This window comes from Entelurus aequoreus, linkage group LG25, assembly GCF_033978785.1.
Source record: "Entelurus aequoreus isolate RoL-2023_Sb linkage group LG25, RoL_Eaeq_v1.1, whole genome shotgun sequence".
Lineage (NCBI taxonomy): Eukaryota > Metazoa > Chordata > Actinopteri > Syngnathiformes > Syngnathidae > Entelurus > Entelurus aequoreus.
This window is the reverse complement of record NC_084755.1, coordinates 39,438,974-39,459,471: the sequence shown is the minus strand read 5'-3', so window position 1 is coordinate 39,459,471 and position 20,498 is coordinate 39,438,974. Positions and strand designations below refer to the sequence as shown.

Genomic DNA, 20,498 nt, shown 5'->3' with positions numbered 1-20,498 from the left:
TTTTCGCCTTCAAAAGTAGCACAATATATAGATTTGTTTACAAAGAAGTAAAAAATTCCACGTGAACATTAGCATCAAGGCCGGACTGAAATGCTAACAGTTAGCACGTGTGCCAGATAGCATCAGGTCACAAAAATATGAGCAAATAAAGCTAACAGTAGCCTGCTTTCAGTTAGCATTAGTGATGTGGCGGCCATTTTGGTAGTTTTCACCTTCAAAAGTAGCACAATATATAGATTTGTTTTTCAAAGTGCTAGAAAATATCTGTGTGAATATTGGACTGAAATGCTAACAGTTAGCACGTGTGCCAGATAGCGTCAGGTCACAAAAATATGAGCAAATTAAGCCAGCGTGCTAACAATACTATGTAACAGTAGCATGCTTACAGTTAGCATTAGTGACGTGGCGATCATTTTGGTAGTTTTCGCCTTCAAAACTAGCAAAATATATAGATTTGTTTTCAAAAAATCCCAGTACAAATTCCGCGTGAACGTTAGCATTTCAGTTCAGCTTTGATTCTAACAGTTAGCACGTTGGCCAGATAGCGTCAGGTAACAAAAGTATGAGCAAATTAAGCTAGCATGCTAACAGTTGGCATTAGAGAAATACCAATATATATATATATTTATCAATCTAGCATGCTAATGCTAACTGCAGCAAGTAGCAAAATGTATTACTCTGAGTTTGTATCTGGAAAAAATGGTTTAAAATGCTAACCTGCTAACAATAGCACACCACAATATGACTGAGGTGTATACTCCAAAAATTAATAAATAAAAAACAGCTAGCATGCTAGGTAGCGTTTGTCAAGTAACTGAATACTTGTCTTATTTGGCACCACATATATCTAAATATTTATATATATATATACATACTACTATATATTGTTATTTAGTACCACATAAATATTAAATTTTGTTATTTAGTACTACATAAATATTATATCTTATTTAGTACGCATACCGGTAAATATATTGTATCTTGTTATTTAGTACCAAATAAATATTATATCTTGTTATTTAGTACCACATAAATATTATATCTTGTTATTTAGTACGCATAAATATTATATCTTGTTATTTAGTACCGCATAAATATTATATCTTGTTATTTAAATATTATATCTTGTTATTTAGTACCAAATAAATATTATATCTTGTTATTTAGTATCACAAATTATCAGCAAATTAAGCTAGCATGTTAACAGTTGGCATTAGAGAAATACCAAAATATATATATATATAGGTACATCAATCTAGCATGCTAATGCTAACTGCAGCAAGTAGCAAAATGTCTTACTCTGAGTTTGTATCTGGAAAAAATGATTTAAAATGCTAACCTGCTAACAATAGCACACCACAATATGACTGAGGTGTATACTCCAAAAATTAATAAATAAAAAACAGCTAGCATGCTAATAGGTAGTGTTTGTCAAGTAACTGAATATTTGATTCTGAAACGTAAGCCTGCACAATTAGCCAAACAGCTAGCATGCTAATATTAAATTGCCAAACAATTAGCTATGGCCCCTGATCCAGACTTTGGACACCTAGTCCTTCTGTTTAGGGCTTTAAACCGGAAGTACAAGTGCCATGCTTCACTTGACTGCATCTGTGTCTAAAACAGGGGTGTCCAAAGTGCGGCCCGCGGGCCAATTATCAAAATAAAATAAATAAAAAACAGTAAAAACCTAAGAATAAAAGAAAAACCTGAAATTGTGACACTAATATGCTTTGCTGACACAAAGTTTTAGTGTGAAAATCTATTTTTAAGAAAAGTTATGTGGCATGCAGCTCTTGGAACAAATTTAGACAGCCCTGGTCTAAAAGTTCAGAAACTTTTCAAGCCAATCATCCCAGAGTGTGTGATTGATGCTGTATTACTGCCTTTTCCAAAACACTGCGGCTGACCTCAAACACTTAAAAGATCCTAACTGGATTATTTCTTGAGGAGGGAAACGTTGTGTGGGTGTGGGACTCACGGGCAGGGGGTCCACGTAGATGATCATGAAGTGCAGGGACATGGACAGCGTCATGGCGGCCACCAGCCACAAGTTGCTCCAAGGCGGCATGCGCACCAGAGACTGGTTCTCCGACAAGCTGCGGGCGGAGGAACACGAGTTGGAGGTTTTCTCCCGGCAGGAATGTTGTGGAGGGGGCGGGGCCTCAACACTCACACCCATTCTAGTATTTCTTACCTTCTTGAGACCTCTGAAAAATGCCTACCTCTTTAGGACCACCCCTTCTAGATATATAAATATTTGTATTTACAACATTAATAATATATACATACTATCTAAATATAAAAAAGGTAAGCTTTTAGTTAATTTGTTGTGTGTAATTGTTTACTTCAAGTTATTACAGTATGTCTCTATATACATATTTATTTATTTTATTCATTTTGGCCAAAGGGGGTGCATTTCAATTTCTTACACACACTTGTTATTTCATATGTTGACCAGAGGGGGAGCAGTCTATTAGATGCCATGTTATTGCTTGATGTCAAGGTGGGTGTGTTGAGACGACTAAGAGGAGCAGTACTAGACATGCTGACACTTTGACGGCTCTCAGGCAGGTGTGTGACATAACAGATGTCATCTCACCTGTTGAGGGCGTTGCACATCTCGATGGTGACCAGCACAGACAGAGCCATGGTCATGGGGGGAGACGCCTCAAACACCTCACAGCGGATCCCACTGAAGTCCTCGTTGTCATCGCTGCACTGCATGAAGTGGGACTGATGGGAGACAACAACTTGTCTTATTTGGCACCACATATATCTAAATATATATATACATACTACTATATCTTGTTATTTAGTACCACATAAATATTACATTTTGTTATTTAGTACTACATAAATATATTATATCTTGTTATTTAGTACCACATAAATATATTATATCTTGTTATTTAGTACCACATAAATATTATATCTTGTTATTTAGTACCACATAAATATTATATCTTGTTATTTAGTACCACATAAATATTACATCTTGTTATTTAGTACCACATAAATATTATATCTTGTTATTTAGTACCACCTAAATATTACATCTTGTTATTTAGTACCACATAAATATTATATCTTGTTATTTAGTACCACATAAATATTATATCTTGTTATTTAGTACCACATAAACATATTGTATCTTGTTATTTAGTACCACATAAATATTACATCTTGTTATTTAGTACCACATAAATATTATATCTTGTTATTTAGTACCACATAAATATTATATCTTGTTATTTAGAACCACATAAATATTACATCTTGTTATTTAGTACCACATAAATATTATATCTTGTTATTTAGTACCACATAAATATTATATCTTGTTATTTAGTACCACATAAATATTACATCTTGTTATTTAGTACCACATAAATATTATATCTTGTTATTTAGTACCACATAAATATATTATATCTTGTTATTTAGTACCACATAAATATATTGTATCTTGTTATTTAGTACCACATGTGGGCGGTATAGCTCGGTTGGTAGAGCGGCCGTGCCAGCAACTTGAGGGTTGCAGGTTCGATCCCCGCTTCCGCCATCCTAGTCACTGCCGTTGTGTCCTTGGGCAAGACACTTTACCCACCTGCTCCCAGTGCCACCCACACTGGTTTGAATGTAACTTAGATATTGGGTTTCACTATGTAAAGCGCTTTGAGTCACTTGAGAAAAAGCGCTATATAAATGTAATTCAATTCACTTCATTCACTTCACATAAATATATTATATTTTGTTATTTAGTACCACATAAATATATTGTATCTTGTTATTTAGTACCACATAAATATTATATCTTGTTATTTAGTACCACATAAATATTACATCTTGTTATTTAGTACCACATAAATATATTATATCTTGTTATTTAGTACGCATAAATATTACATCTTGTTATTTAGTACCACATAAATATATTATATCTTTTTATTTAGTATGCATAAATATTACATCTTGTTATTTAGTACGCATAAATATATTACATCTTATTTAGTACCACATAAATATTACATCTTGTTATTTAGTACCACATAATACTATATCTTGTTATTTAGTACCACATAAATATTATATCTTTTTATTCAGTACACAAATATTATATCTTGTTATTTATACGCATAAATATTATATTAAGTTATTTTAAATGACATAAATATTACATAAAGTGATTTAGTATGACAGAAATATAATATGAAGTTATTTATAACATAAATATTATATGAAGTTATTTAGTATGACATAAATATTATATAAAGTGATTTAGTATGACATATATATTACATTAAGTTTTTTTGTATGACATACATCTTATATAAAGTTATTTAGTATGACATAAATCTTATATAAAGTGATGTAGTATGACAAATATAATATAAAGTGATTTAGTATGACATAAATATTACATAAAATGATTAAGTATGACATAAAAATTATATATATTTAGTCCGACATAAATATTATATGAAGTAATTTAGTATGACAAATATAATATAAAGTGATTTATTATGACAAATATTATATAAAGTTATTTAGTATGACATATAGTTATTTAGTATGACATAAATATTACATAAAAAGATTTAGTATGACATAAATATAAAAAGATTTAGTATGACATAAATATAAAAAGATTTAGTATGACATAAATATAAAGTGATGTAGTATGACATAAATATAAAGTGATGTAGTATGACATAAATATAAAGTGATGTAGTATGACATAAATACAAAGTGATGTAGTATGACATAAATACAAAGTGATGTAGTATGACATAAATACAGAGTGATGTAGTATGACATAAGTATAAAGTGATGTAGTATGACATAAATAAAAGTGATTAGAGAGTGTGAGATGATATAAAAGACTGACCAGCTGATGGAAAGTGACCAGTGGGCCGTCGTCGCTGTACAAGAACCACCAAGCAGCAGCAGCAACAGTTGCTGCACCAACATAACCTGCAAACATGTTGCTGTTCATTACAATCATCATTGTCTACCTTTCACATTACAATCATCATTGTCTACCTTTCACATTATAATCATCATTGTCTACCTTTCACATTACAATCATCATTGTCTACCTTTCACATTACAATCATCATTGTCTACCTTTCACATTACAATCATCATTGTCTACCTTTCACATTACAATCATCATTGTTTACCTTTCACATTACAATCATCATTGTTTACCTTTCACATTACAATCATCATTGTTTACCTTTCACATTACAATCATCATTGTTTACCTTTCACATTACAATCATCATTGTCTACCTTTCACATTACAATCATCATTGTTTACCTTTCACATTACAATCATCATTGTCTACCTTTCACATTACAATCATCATTGTCTACCTTTCACATTACAATCATCATTGTTTACCTTTCACATTACAATCATCATTGTTTACCTTTCACATTACAATCATCATTGTTTACCTTTCACATTACAATCATCATTGTCTACATGAGGTACCTTTCACATTACAATCATCATTGTTTACCTTTCACATTACAATCATCATTGTCTACATGAGGTACCTTTCACATTACAATCATCATTGTTTACCTTTCACATTACAATCATCATTGTCTACATGAGGTACCTTTCACATTACAATCATCATTGTTTACCTTTCACATTACAATCATCATTGTCTACCTTTCACATTACAATCATCATTGTCTACATGAGGTACCTTTCACATTACAATCATCATTGTTTACCTTTCACATTACAATCATCATTGTCTACATGAGGTACCTTTCACATTACAATCATCATTGTTTACCTTTCACATTACAATCATCATTGTTTACCTTTCACATTACAATCATCATTGTCTACATGAGGTACCTTTCACATTACAATCATCATTGTTTACCTTTCACATTACAATCATCATTGTCTACCTTTCACATTACAATCATCATTGTCTACCTTTCACATTACAATCATCATTGTCTACATGAGGTACCTTTCACATTACAATCATCATTGTCAACATGAGGTACCTTTCACATTACAATCATCATTGTCTACCTTTCACATTACAATCATCATTGTTTACCTTTCACATTACAATCATCATTGTTTACCTTTCACATTACAATCATCATTGTCTACCTTTCACATTACAATCATCATTGTCTACCTTTCACATTACAATCATCATTGTCAACATGAGGTACCTTTCACATTACAATCATCATTGTCTACCTTTCACATTACAATCATCATTGTCTACATGAGGTACCTTTCACATTACAATCATCATTGTCAACCTTTCACATTACAATCATCATTGTCTACATGAGGTACCTTTCACATTACAATCATCATTGTCTACCTTTCACATTACAATCATCATTGTCTACATGAGGTACCTTTCACATTACAATCATCATTGTCTACATGAGGTACCTTTCACATTACAATCATCATTGTCTACCTTTCACATTACAATCATCATTGTCTACATGAGGTACCTTTCACATTACAATCATCATTGTCTACCTTTCACATTACAATCATCATTGTCTACATGAGGTACCTTTCACATTACAATCATCATTGTCTACATGAGGTACCTTTCACATTACAATCATCATTGTTTACCTTTCACATTACAATCATCATTGTCTACATGAGGTACCTTTCACATTACAATCATCATTGTTTACCTTTCACATTACAATCATCATTGTCTACATGAGGTACCTTTCACATTACAATCATCATTGTCTACCTTTCACATTACAATCATCATTGTCTACCTTTCACATTACAATCATCATTGTCTACATGAGGTACCTTTCACATTACAATCATCATTGTCAACATGAGGTACCTTTCACATTACAATCATCATTGTCTACCTTTCACATTACAATCATCATTGTCTACATGAGGTACCTTTCACATTACAATCATCATTGTCTACCTTTCACATTACAATCATCATTGTCAACATGAGGTACCTTTCACATTACAATCATCATTGTCTACCTTTCACATTACAATCATCATTGTCTACATGAGGTACCTTTCACATTACAATCATCATTGTCAACATGAGGTACCTTTCACATTACAATCATCATTGTCTACCTTTCACATTACAATCATCATTGTCTACATGAGGTACCTTTCACATTACAATCATCATTGTCTACCTTTCACATTACAATCATCATTGTCAACATGAGGTACCTTTCACATTACAATCATCATTGTCTACCTTTCACATTACAATCATCATTGTCTACATGAGGTACCTTTCACATTACAATCATCATTGTCTACCTTTCACATTACAATCATCATTGTCTACATGAGGTACCTTTCACATTACAATCATCATTGTCAACATGAGGTACCTTTCACATTACAATCATCATTGTCTACATGAGGTACCTTTCACATTACAATCATCATTGTCTACCTTTCACATTACAATCATCATTGTCTACATGAGGTACCTTTCACATTACAATCATCATTGTCAACATGAGGTACCTTTCACATTACAATCATCATTGTTTACCTTTCACATTACAATCATCATTGTCAACATGAGGTACCTTTCACATTACAATCATCATTGTCAACCTTTCACATTGGAATCATTCACTACCAAGTCCCAAAACTTTCAATACAATCAATAATAGGAACAACTTTTCATACCAAACTGGACAAGTTACTATCTTTGGCCTTGGTTTTGTTCCAGGAGATGAACACAATGATGTCACTCTGTTTCTTAGCTCTCATTATTATTTCCTCCACTTTCTATGGTGTCACCATGTACCATAGTTAATAGTGTAAATCCCACGTAAAAGAGGAGCGATCTTCATAGGTTCTTAATATTTAGTGTTTTATTGTTCATAGTTAATATTGTAAATCCCACGTAAAAGAGGAGCGATCTTCATAGGTTCTTAATATTTAGTGTTTTATTGTTCATAGTTAATATTGTAAATCCCACGTAAAAGAGGAGCGATCTTCATATGTTGTTAATATTCAGTGTTTTATTGTTCATAGTTAATATTGTAAATCCCACGTAAAAGAGGAGCGATGTTCATATGTTGTTAATATTCAGTGTTTTATTGTTCATAGTTAATATTGTAAATCCCACGTAAAAGAGGAGCGATCTTCATATGTTGTTAATATTCAGTGTTTTATTGTTCATAGTTAATATTGTAAATCCCACGTAAAAGAGGAGCGATCTTCATATGTTGTTAATATTTAGTGTTTTATTGTTCATAGTTAATATTGTAAATCCCACGTAAAAGAGGAGCGATCTTCATATGTTGTTAATATTCAGTGTTTTATTGTTCATAGTTAATATTGTAAATCCCACGTAAAAGAGGAGCGATCTTCATATGTTGTTAATATTCAGTGTTTTATTGTTCATAGTTAATATTGTAAATCCCACGTAAAAGAGGAGCGATCTTCATATGTTGTTAATATTCAGTGTTTTATTGTTCATAATTAATATTGTAAATCCCACATAAAAGAGGAGCGATGTTCATATGTTGTTAATATTCAGTGTTTTATTGTTCATAATTAATATTGTAAATCCCACATAAAAGAGGAGCGATGTTCATATGTTGTTAATATTCAGTGTTTTATTGTTCATAGTTAATATTGTAAATCCCACGTAAAAGAGGAGCGATCTTCATATGTTGTTAATATTCAGTGTTTTATTGTTCATAATTAATATTGTAAATCCCACATAAAATAGGAGCGATGTTCATATGTTGTTAATATTCAGTGTTTTATTGTTCATAGTTAATATTGTAAATCCCACGTAAAAGAGGAGCGACGTTCATATGTTGTTAATATTCAGTGTTTTATTGTTCATAATTAATATTGTAAATCCCACATAAAATAGGAGCGATGTTCATATGTTGTTAATATTCAGTGTTTTATTGTTCATAGTTAATATTGTAAATCCCACGTAAAAGAGGAGCGATCTTCATATGTTGTTAATATTCAGTGTTTTATTGTTCATAGTTAATATTGTAAATCCCACGTAAAAGAGGAGCGATCTTCAAATGTTGTTAATATTCAGTGTTTTATTGTTCATAGTTAATATTGTAAATCCCACGTAAAAGAGGAACAATGTTCATATGTTGTTAATATTCAGTGTTTTATTGTTCATAGATAATATTGTAAATCCCACTTTCTTTATTTTCATGTACATTTTGGGTGTCCCATTCAGTAAAAAACTGTAAAATTCCATTCTGTTTTTTTGAAGCTGTCTGTCATAACTTTTTTTAGAACTCGGTCTGACATTGTGACTTTTGGTATTGGTGTTCCTGGAACAAAAAGGCACCCAAACACACATACTGTACAGCACATTTTTACAGCTAAATGTGTATATATCATTTATTTATTGCCCCCTCAGACACATGTTTTCTCTCAATGTCAAAATATTTGCCCAACTCTGATCTTAGTTATAGTTTTCACTAGGGATGTCCGATAATGGCTTTTTGCCGATATCCAATATTCCGATATTGTCCAACTCTTTAATTACCGATACCGATATCAACCAATACCGATATATACAGTCGTGGAATTAACACATTATTTTGCCTGATTTGGACAACCAGGTATGGTGAAGATAAGGTCCTTTTTAAAAAAAAATTATACAATTAAATAAGATAAATAAATTAAAAACATTTTCTTGAATAAAAAAGAAGGTAAAACAATATAAAAACAGTTACATAGAAACTAGTAATGAATGAAAATGAGTCAAATGAAGTGTTAAAGGTTAGTACTATTAGTGGAGCAGCAGCACGCACAATCATGTGTGCTTACGGACTGTATCCCTTGCAGACTGTATTGATATATATTGATATATAATGTAGGAACCTTGCAGACTGTATTGATATATATTGATATATAATGTAGGAACCTTGCAGACTGTATTGATATATATTGATATATAATGTAGGAACCAGAATATTGATAACAGAAAGAAATGGGGGGAGGGAGGTTTTTTGAGTTGGTGCACTAATTGTAAGTGTATCTTGTGTTTTTTATGTTGATTTAATAAAAAAAAAACCCAAAAAAAACCCGATACAGATAATAAAAATACCGATAATTTCCGATATTACATTTTAACGCATTTATCGGCCGATAATATCGGCAGGCCGATATTATCGGACATCCCTAGTGAAGATAAGGTCCTTTTTTTTAAAATTAATAAAATAAAATAAGATAAATAAATTAAAAACATTTTCTTGAATAAAAAAGAAAATAAAACAATATAAAAATAGTTACATAGAAACTAGTAATGAATGAAAATGAGTAAAATTAAGTGTTAAAGGTTAGTACTATTAGTGGAGCAGCAGCACGCACAATCATGTGTGCTTACGGACTGTATCCCTTGCAGACTGTATTGATATATATTGATATATAATGTAGGAACCTTGCAGACTGTATTGATATATATTGATATATAATGTAGGAACCTTGCAGACTGTATTGATATATATTGATATATAATGTAGGAACCTTGCAGACTGTATTGATATATATTGATATATAATGTAGGATCCTTGCAGACTGTATTGATATATATTGATATATAATGTAGGAACCAGAATATTGATAACAGAAAGAAATGGGGGGAGGGAGGTTTTTTGGGTTGGTGCACTAATTGTAAGTGTATCTTGTGTTTTTTATGTTGATTTAATAAAAAAAACAACCAAAAAAAACCCGATACAGATAATAAAAATACCGATAATTTCCGATATTACATTTTAACGCATTTATCGGCCGATAATATCGGCAGGCCGATATTATCGGACATCCCTAGTGAAGATAAGGTCCTTTTTTTTAAAATTAATAAAATAAAATAAGATAAATAAATTAAAAACATTTTCTTGAATAAAAAAGAAAATAAAACAATATAAAAATAGTTACATAGAAACTAGTAATGAATGAAAATGAGTAAAATTAAGTGTTAAAGGTTAGTACTATTAGTGGAGCAGCAGCACGCACAATCATGTGTGCTTACGGACTGTATCCCTTGCAGACTGTATTGATATATATTGATATATAATGTAGGAACCTTGCAGACTGTATTGATATATATTGATATATAATGTAGGAACCTTGCAGACTGTATTGATATATATTGATATATAATGTAGGAACCTTGCAGACTGTATTGATATATATTGATATATAATGTAGGAACCTTGCAGACTGTATTGATATATATTGATATATAATGTAGGAACCTTGCAGACTGTATTGATATATATTGATATATAATGTAGGAACCTTGCAGACTGTATTGATATATATTGATATATAATGTAGGAACCTTGCAGACTGTATTGATATATATTGATATATAATGTAGGAACCTTGCAGACTGTATTGATATATATTGATATATAATGTAGGAACCAGAATATTGATAACAGAAAGAAATGGGGGGAGGGAGGTTTTTTGGGTTGGTGCACTAATTGTAAGTGTATCTTGTGTTTTTTATGTTGATTTAATAAAAAAAAAAAAACCCAAAAAAAACCCGATACAGATAATAAAAATACCGATAATTTCCGATATTACATTTTAACGCATTTATCGGCCGATAATATCGGCAGGCCGATACTATCGGACCTCTCTAGTGAAGATAAGGTCCTTTTTTTTAAAATTAATAAAATAAAATAAGATAAATAAATTAAAAACATTTTCTTGAAGAAAAAAGAAAATAAAACAATATAAAAATAGTTACATAGAAACTAGTAATGAATGAAAATGAGTAAAATTAAGTGTTAAAGGTTAGTACTATTAGTGGAGCAGCAGCACACACAATCATGTGTGCTTACGGACTGTATCCCTTGCAGACTGTATTGATATATATTGATATATAATGTAGGAACCTTGCAGACTGTATTGATATATATTGATATATAATGTAGGGAACAGAATATTAATAACAGAAAGAATCAACCCTTTTGTGTGAATGAGTGTGAATGGGGGAGGGAGGTCATGTTGATTTAATAAAAAAAAACAAAAACAAGATAGGTTGATTGGCAACACTAAATTGGCCCTAGTGTGTGAATGTGAGTGTGAATGTTGTCTGTCTATCTGTGTTGGTTGGCCCTGTGATGAGGTGGCGACTTGTCCAGGGTGTACCCCGCCTTCCGCCCGATTGTAGCTGAGATAAGCTCCAGCGCCCCCCGCGACCCCGAAGGGAATAAGCGGTAGAAAATGGAAACAAACAAAAAAAAAAACGATACCGATAATAAAAAAAACGATACCAATAATTTTCGATATTACATTTTAAAGCATTTATCGGCCGATAATATTGGCAGGCCGATATTATCGGACATCTCTAGTTTTCACTTACATAATCCTTATTTTGAAGAGCTTATTGTCAAGTCTTCAATTATGTTGACATTGTTTTCCATGCTTGTGTTGACATTTCCTTTCTGCCTCGATAGCAGAAGGATTCTAATCACAGGAAGTTACATTTGAAATGAAATATATTTTTCTCCTGTTCCTTATTTTCCATAGCCAGTGTTTCCCACACATTCATTTATTTGTGGCAGCCCGCCACGAAAGAATTACGTCCGCCACAAATTTAAAAAAAAAATTAATTTTTATTTTTTTGTCCTGTCCAGCTTCTCAGGCAAATCATATAGTTGATGTAGATGCCCATATAGGCTGTTCACATTTACTTTACAAAAGAGAAGTGTAGGATACTTCTCTTGTTGCCTTATTTGTATTTGACCACTACTGTTTTCTGTTTATTTGTTACTGACTGTGGCAGGACACCTCTGCCTCTGTTTCACTTTATGTTGCTGGTAAATAATATGCTTGTAGTAGTAGGCTAAAGTTAAATGATTTAGTATGCACTAATTAAAGGAGCAGAGCTTTAAGAGACATTTTAGCTTTTATATTTTATAAGATATATTTTTTGTAAGAACCACAATTAATAAATATATTTCAGTGAATAACTTATTGTTCAAATCTGTATATAAATATGTACATAAAGTGTTGTAATTATATTGTAAAATGGATGGACGTTTAAAACAAAACTGTTATTATTAATTAGTAAGTATACATTTTTTGAGCCTTTTTAGAGAAAATCATATCATTGTAGTAAATTATGCAAATTACTCGATGATGTCATGGTGACCACGCCCATAGCCACGCCCCCACCGCCACAGGTATCTTGACAGTTTATGGGAAACACTGATAGCTCATAAAAATATTTATCAACTGATATAAAACACTTATATAGTGATACAGTTTTAAGTCCTAATTCATGTCTGCTGAACAAATACTGTTACATTAAAGGCCTACTGAAAGCCACTACTAGCGACCACGCACAATGATGAAATCTTAACATTGCAACAAAATTCCCGGGAAATATCCGGCTGAAACATCGCGGTATGATGACGTATGCGCGTGACGAAGTCCGAGTAACGGAAGTTATGGTACCCCGTAGAATCCTATACAAAAAGCTCTGTTTTCATTTCATAATTCCACAGTATTCTGGACATCTTTTGCAATTTTTTTAATGAACAATGAAGGCTGCAAAGCATTAACCGTGTATTTACATGTCCACGGTTTAATAGTATTGTTGATTTTCTATCTATACTTCCAGTCAGGGGTTTATTTCTTTTGTTTCTATATGCAGTTAAAGCAAGATGCTATCACGTTAGCTCGTAGCTAAAGCATTTCGCCGATGTATTGTCGTGGAGATAAAAGGCACTGAATGTCCATTTCGCGTTCTCGACTCTCATTTTCAAGAGGATATAGTATCCCAGGTGGTTTAAAATACAAATCTGTGATCTACAATAGAAAAAGGAGAGAGTGTGGAATCCAATGAGCCAGCTTGTACCTAAGTTACGGTCAGAGCGAAAAAAGATACGTCCATCACTGCCTCTCAAGTCCTTCACTGTAACGTTCCTCATCCACGAATCTTTCATCCTCGCTCAAATTAATGGGGTAATCGTCACTTTCTCGGTCCGAATCTCTCTCGCTCCATTGTAAACAACGGGGAATTGTGAGGAATCCTAGCTCCTGTGACGTCACGCTACTTCCGCTACAGGCAAGGCTTTTTTTTATCAGCGAGCAAAAGTTGCGAACTTTATCGTCGATTTTCTCTACTAAATCCTTTCAGCAAAAATATGGCAATATCGCGAAATGATCAAGTACGACACATAGAATAGATCTGCTATTCCCGTTTAAATTACAAAAAAATCATTTCAGTAGGCCTTTAATATCTACAACATGCATTTATCATTCTAGTATCATTTTTTTCCAATAGTTTTTAGCGAACAGGCTAACTGACACACGCTAAATTTGCGATGGCGTACCTCCGATGGCCAGATATCTGAAGAAGAGCCAGCCAGAGATCAGGGGCTCTTTGGGGGATCGAGGGGCTTTGCCCATGATGTCCAGGTCTGGAGGGTTGAAGCCCAAAGCGGTGGCCGGGAGCCCATCAGTCACGAGGTTGACCCACAACAACTGGACCGGGATCAGAGCCTCAGGCAGACCCAGGGCCGCAGTCAGGAAGATACTGAGTGCAAGAATGTTTGAACAAGATGAGACTAAAGGTGGAGAAGTTCCCCCCTCCATGGAGTCCTCACCAGACCACCTCGCCCACGTTGGAGGAGATGAGGTAGCGGATGAACTGCTTCATGTTGTTGTAGATGGCTCTGCCCTCCTCCACGGCGGACACGATGGAAGAGAAGTTGTCGTCGGCCAGGACCATCTCAGAGGCGGACTTGGCAACGGCGGTGCCAGAGCCCATGGCGATGCCGATCTCCGCCTTCTTCAAGGCGGGGGCGTCGTTCACGCCGTCACCGGTCTGCGGAGGCGAGACGAGGGCTGGTGAGAAACGGCCTCCGTCTTCGACGCGGCGGAAAGGCTCCTCACCATGGCCGTGATCTCATCGAAGCCTTGGAGGAACTCCACGATTTTGGACTTGTGGGACGGTTCCACTCTGGCGAAGCAACACGCCTTCCGGACGGCGTTCTTCTGGTCGTGCAAAGACAGGTCGTCGAACTCGCGGCCCGTGTAGGCCCTGCTGGAGACGTCCTCGTCCTCGGTGAAGATACCGATGCGGCGGCAGATTGCCACCGCGGTGCCCTTGTTGTCCCCTGAGGAGACAGAAAGGTGGACTTTTAGGCCCCAAAGTGCCTGCAGCTCATTCCAGAAACACCAGCAATTCTTTTTAAAGGTGCAATAAAAGAGAAAACAGGGTAAAAAGTTCAAGCTTTTTCCTTCTTTAAAACGGTCACTGCGCCAAAAATAATAATGCATCAAAATCAACGTTATGAATTATTGACTAATTTAGGGCACATGAAATATTCTACTTTGACATTTTTTTTAAAATAAGCTACAATCAATGGATGGATCTGAAGTTGATCTAGCAAACTAGCAAAAGTAAACTGAATAAATACATAAGAGTGGGGGGTGGGGGTTCCCTAGAGGTAGTTGTAGGGCTGAATGACAGATAGTTAATAGTTATTTAGTTCCATTAGTACCCTCTCAGGTACATGAACATTATTACCTATATAAGAACTTCTAATGTTGGGGAGGACTTTCATTTTGTTCCACAATCAGGAAAATATGTTTACTTGAAATATGTTCACTTTTATTGATTGACCTTTATGTCAAGATGGAGTAACTTGTAGCTTAACTACTTTTAATGGAGAGTAACTTGTAGGTTAAGTACATTTAATGGAGAGTAACTTGTAGCTTAACTACATTTAATGGAGAGTAACTTGTAGTTTAACTACTTTTAATGGATAGTAACTTGTAGCTTAGTTAGATTTAATGGAGAGTAACTTGTAACTTAACTACATTTAATGGAGAGTAACTTGTAGCTTAACTACATTTAATGGAGAGTTACTTGTAGCTTAGTTACATTTAATGGAGAGTAACTTGTAGTTTAACTACTTTTAATGGAGAGTATCTTGTAGCTTAGTTACATTTAATGGAGAGTAACTTGTAGCTTAGTTTACTACATTTAATGGAGAGTAACTTGTAGCTTAGTTACATTTAATGGAGAGTAACTTGTAGCTTAGTTACATTTAATGGAGAGTAACTTTTAGTTAGTTACATTTAATGAGAGTAACTTGTAAATAAACTACATTTAATGTAGAGTAACTTGTAGTTAAACTACATTTAATGGAGAGTAACTTGTAGCTTAACTACATTTAATGGAGAGTAACTTGTAGTTAAACTACATTTAATGGAGAGTAACTTGTAGCTTAGTTACATTTAATGGAGAGTAACTTGTAGCTTAGTTACATTTAATGGAGAGTAACTATTAGTTAGTTACATTTAATGAGAGTAACTTGTAATTAAACTACATTTAATGTAGATTAACTTGTAGTTAAACTACATTTAATGTAGAGTAACTTGTAGCTTAGTTACATTTAATGGAGAGTAACTTGTAGCTTAGTTACATTTAATGGAGAGTAGCCTTCCGCCTGAATGCAGCTGGGATAGGCTCCAGCGCCCCCCGCCACCCCAAAAGGGACAAGCGGTACAAAATGAATGGATGGATAGATGGAGAGTAACTTGTAGCTTAACTACATTTAATGGAGAGTAACTTGTAGCTTAACTACATTTAATGGAGAGTAACTTGTAGCTTAACTACATTTAATGGAGAGTAACTTGTAGCTTAGTTACATTTAATGGAAAGTAACTATTAGTTAGTTACATTTAATGAGAGTAACTTGTAATTAAACTACATTTAATGTAGATTAACTTGTAGTTAAACTACATTTAATGTAGAGTAACTTGTAGCTTAGTTACATTTAATGGAGAGTAACTTGTAGCTTAGTTACATTTAATGGAGAGTAGCCTTCCGCCTGAATGCAGCTGGGATAGGCTCCAGCGCCCCCCGCCACCCCGAAAGGGACAAGCGGTACAAAATGAATGGATGGATAGATGGAGAGTAACTTGTAGCTTAACTACATTTAATGGAGAGTAACTTGTAGCTTAACTACATTTAATGGAGAGTAATTTGTAGCTTAACTACTTTTAAATTGTTATGAATTATTGACATATTTAAGGCTCCAATCACTTCACATAAAATATTACATTTTTAATGTTTTTTTGGAGGAAAAGATTGCATATTTTGTGTTTTTGCAATAAAAAAAACGTTTTCTTTGACAAAAAGGGCATAAAACATGTTTTATATTAACCGATATTTAAGCGTTGAAAGTAAAAAATAAAAAATAAATTATATCGGACTTGTTTTTACCACTTTAATGATTGACCGAGACCTTCTTGGGTCCCCCGGGGGGCCTTTACCAGCCACCAATTGGGGAGCTATCAGGGAGCGTGTGTGTGCAGGACTGACCGGTGATCATGACCAGGGAGCGTGTGTGTGCAGGACTGACCTGGTGATCATGACCAGGGAGCGTGTGTGTGCAGGACTGACCTGGTGATCATGACCAGGGAGCGTGTGTGTGCAGGACTGACCTGGTGATCATGACCAGGGAGCGTGTGTGTGCAGGACTGACCTGGTGACCATGACCAGGGAGCGTGTGTGTGCAGGACTGACCTGGTGATCATGACCAGGGAGCGTGTGTGTGCAGGACTGACCTGGTAACCATGACCAGGGAGCGTGTGTGTGCAGGACTGACCTGGTGATCATGACCAGGGAGCGTGTGTGTGCAGGACTGACCTGGTAACCATGACCAGGGAGCGTGTGTGTGCAGGACTGACCTGGTAACCATGACCAGGGAGCTTGTGTGTGCAGGACTGACCTGGTGATCATGACCAGGGAGCGTGTGTGTGCAGGACTGACCTGGTGACCATGACCAGGGAGCGTGTGTGTGCAGGACTGACCTGGTGATCATGACCAGGGAGCGTGTGTGTGCAGGACTGACCTGGTGACCATGACCAGGGAGCGTGTGTGTGCAGGACTGACCTGGTGATCATGACCAGGGAGCGTGTGTGTGCAGGACTGACCTGGTGATCATGACCAGGGAGCGTGTGTGTGCAGGACTGACCTGGTGATCATGACCAGGGAGCGTGTGTGTGCAGGACTGACCTGGTGATCATGACCAGGGAGCGTGTGTGTGCAGGACTGACCTGGTGATCATGACCAGGGAGCGTGTGTGTGCAGGACTGACCTGGTGATCATGACCAGGGAGCGTGTGTGTGCAGGACTGACCTGGTGATCATGACCAGGGAGCGTGTGTGTGCAGGACTGACCTGGTGATCATGACCAGGGAGCGTGTGTGTGCAGGACTGACCTGGTGACCATGACCAGGGAGCGTGTGTGTGCAGGACTGACCTGGTGATCATGACCAGGGAGCGTGTGTGTGCAGGACTGACCTGGTGACCATGACCAGGGAGCGTGTGTGTGCAGGACTGACCTGGTGACCATGACCAGGGAGCGTGTGTGTGCAGGACTGACCTGGTGATCATGACCAGGGAGCGTGTGTGTGCAGGACTGACCTGGTGATCATGATCAGGGAGCGTGTGTGTGCAGGACTGACCGGTGATCATGATGACACGGATACCAGCAGCTCTGCACAGCTGGATGGAGCTCATGACTTCCTTCCGAGGAGGGTCCAGCATGCCGACGCAGCCCACAAAGGTCAGGTCGGTCTGGGGCCGAGAAGACCGTCAGAGTACGGAGAAGCCAAGAGGGGTCCCTTCACGTGTGTGTGTGTGTGTGTCACCCACCTCGTAGTCGGCAAACCTGCTGGACTCCTCCAGGTTCATGTCCTCCCTCCTGAGAGGGGAGTCGCACGTGGCCAGTGCCAGGCAGCGCAGGGTGTCGCGCCCCGTGCCCCACTCCTTGATGACGGCCATGATGTGCTCTTTGACCGGCCCGGTCAGGGGGAGACGGGTGGCGCCCACGCGGACGTACGTGCAGCGCTCGATCACACCCTCTGGCGCACCCTGCGGGGGTAACACGTGTCAATGGTCCACTTCCCGTGTTGGAGCCTGGGGTATCGGCCCGATACTGCCGTCGAGGCGATGCCATATCGGCGGGAATCATACATACTTGTTATTTTGTAGAGTGGAATGTTAGAAAAGATCGGATCAGGTGGAATGACTTCAGAAGAAACAATAGATAGACAGACTTAGGCTGTTTTTCATTGAAGTGGAGTGGTAATTTGTTTTAAGCGAAACCTAGTGGCCACTATAAATCCTTAAATCAATCTCATGATCGAGTAAGTTGAATGATGCAGACACATTTGTTACTGGATACTTTCTAATATGCCCCTGCCTTTTTTATCTGTAAGTATTATGCAACTGTACTTGTTTATGTTGATAAATGTCATGTTTTACACTTTAATATTGTTTAATTATTATTATTATCTGTAAGTAATGTGCAATTGTTTTTGTTTATGTTGATAAATGTCATGTTTTACATTGCAATATTGTTAATTATTATTATTATTATTATCTGTAAGTATTATGCAATTATTTTTGTTTATGTTGATAAATGTCATGTTTTACATTGCAATATTGTTAATTATTATTATTATCTGTAAGTAATGTGCAACTATTTTTGTTTATGTTGATAAATGTCATGTTTTACACTGTAATATTGTCTAATTATTATTATTATCTGTAAGTAGTATGCAACCATACTTGTTTATGTTGATAAATGTCATGTTTTACATTGCAATATTGTTAATTATTATTATTATTATAATCTGTAAGTATTATGCAATTATTTTTGTTTATGTTGATAAATGTCATGTTTTACACTGCAATATTGTCTAATTATTATTATTATCTGTAAGTAATGTGCAACTATTTTTGTTTATGTTGATAAATGTCATGTTTTACATTGCAATATTGTTAATTATTATTATTATTATTATCTGTAAGTATTATGCAATTATTTTTGTTTATGTTGATAAATGTCATGTTTTACATTGCAATATTGTCTAATTATTATTATCTGTAAGTAATGTGCAACTATTTTTGTTTATGTTGATAAATGTCATGTTTTACACTGCAATATTGTTTAATTATTATTATTATCTGTAAGTATTGTGCAACTATTTTTGTTTTTGTCGATAAATGTCATGTTTTACATTGCAATATTGTTTAATTATTATTATTATTATTATCTGTAAGTATTATGCAATTATTTTTGTTTATGTTGATAAATGTCATGTTTTACATTGCAATATTGTCTAATTATTATTATCTGTAAGTAATGTGCAACTATTTTTGTTTATGTTGATAAATGTCATGTTTTACACTGCAATATTGTTTAATTATTATTATTATCTGTAAGTAATGTGCAACTATTTTTGTTTTTGTCGATAAATGTCATGTTTTACATTGCAATATTGTTTAATTATTATTATTATTATTATCTGTAAGTATTATGCAATTATTTTTGTTTATGTTGATAAGTGTCATGTTTTACATTGCAATATTGTCTAATTATTATTATCTGTAAGTAATGTGCAACTATTTTTGTTTATGTTGATAAATGTCATGT

At 35.0% G+C, this 20,498-nt stretch overlaps 1 protein-coding gene across 2 annotated transcripts in view; it reads right to left on the bottom strand.

Moving 5' to 3' along the window:
* The window catches only part of LOC133642609 (sarcoplasmic/endoplasmic reticulum calcium ATPase 1-like), a 120,138-nt gene that overhangs the window by 12,118 nt on the left and 87,522 nt on the right, over positions 1–20,498 (bottom strand). For both annotated transcript variants that reach the window (XM_062036900.1, XM_062036899.1), the window contains exons 17-24: positions 18,713–18,931; positions 18,523–18,634; positions 14,936–15,159; positions 14,647–14,867; positions 14,374–14,576; positions 4,892–4,977; positions 2,603–2,736; positions 1,982–2,099 (exon numbers count right to left, since the gene is read on the bottom strand). In XM_062036900.1, the coding sequence (XP_061892884.1) occupies positions 1,982–2,099; positions 2,603–2,736; positions 4,892–4,977; positions 14,374–14,576; positions 14,647–14,867; positions 14,936–15,159; positions 18,523–18,634; positions 18,713–18,931 (1,317 nt within the window). The remainder of the gene's footprint in view (positions 1–1,981; positions 2,100–2,602; positions 2,737–4,891; positions 4,978–14,373; positions 14,577–14,646; positions 14,868–14,935; positions 15,160–18,522; positions 18,635–18,712; positions 18,932–20,498) is intronic.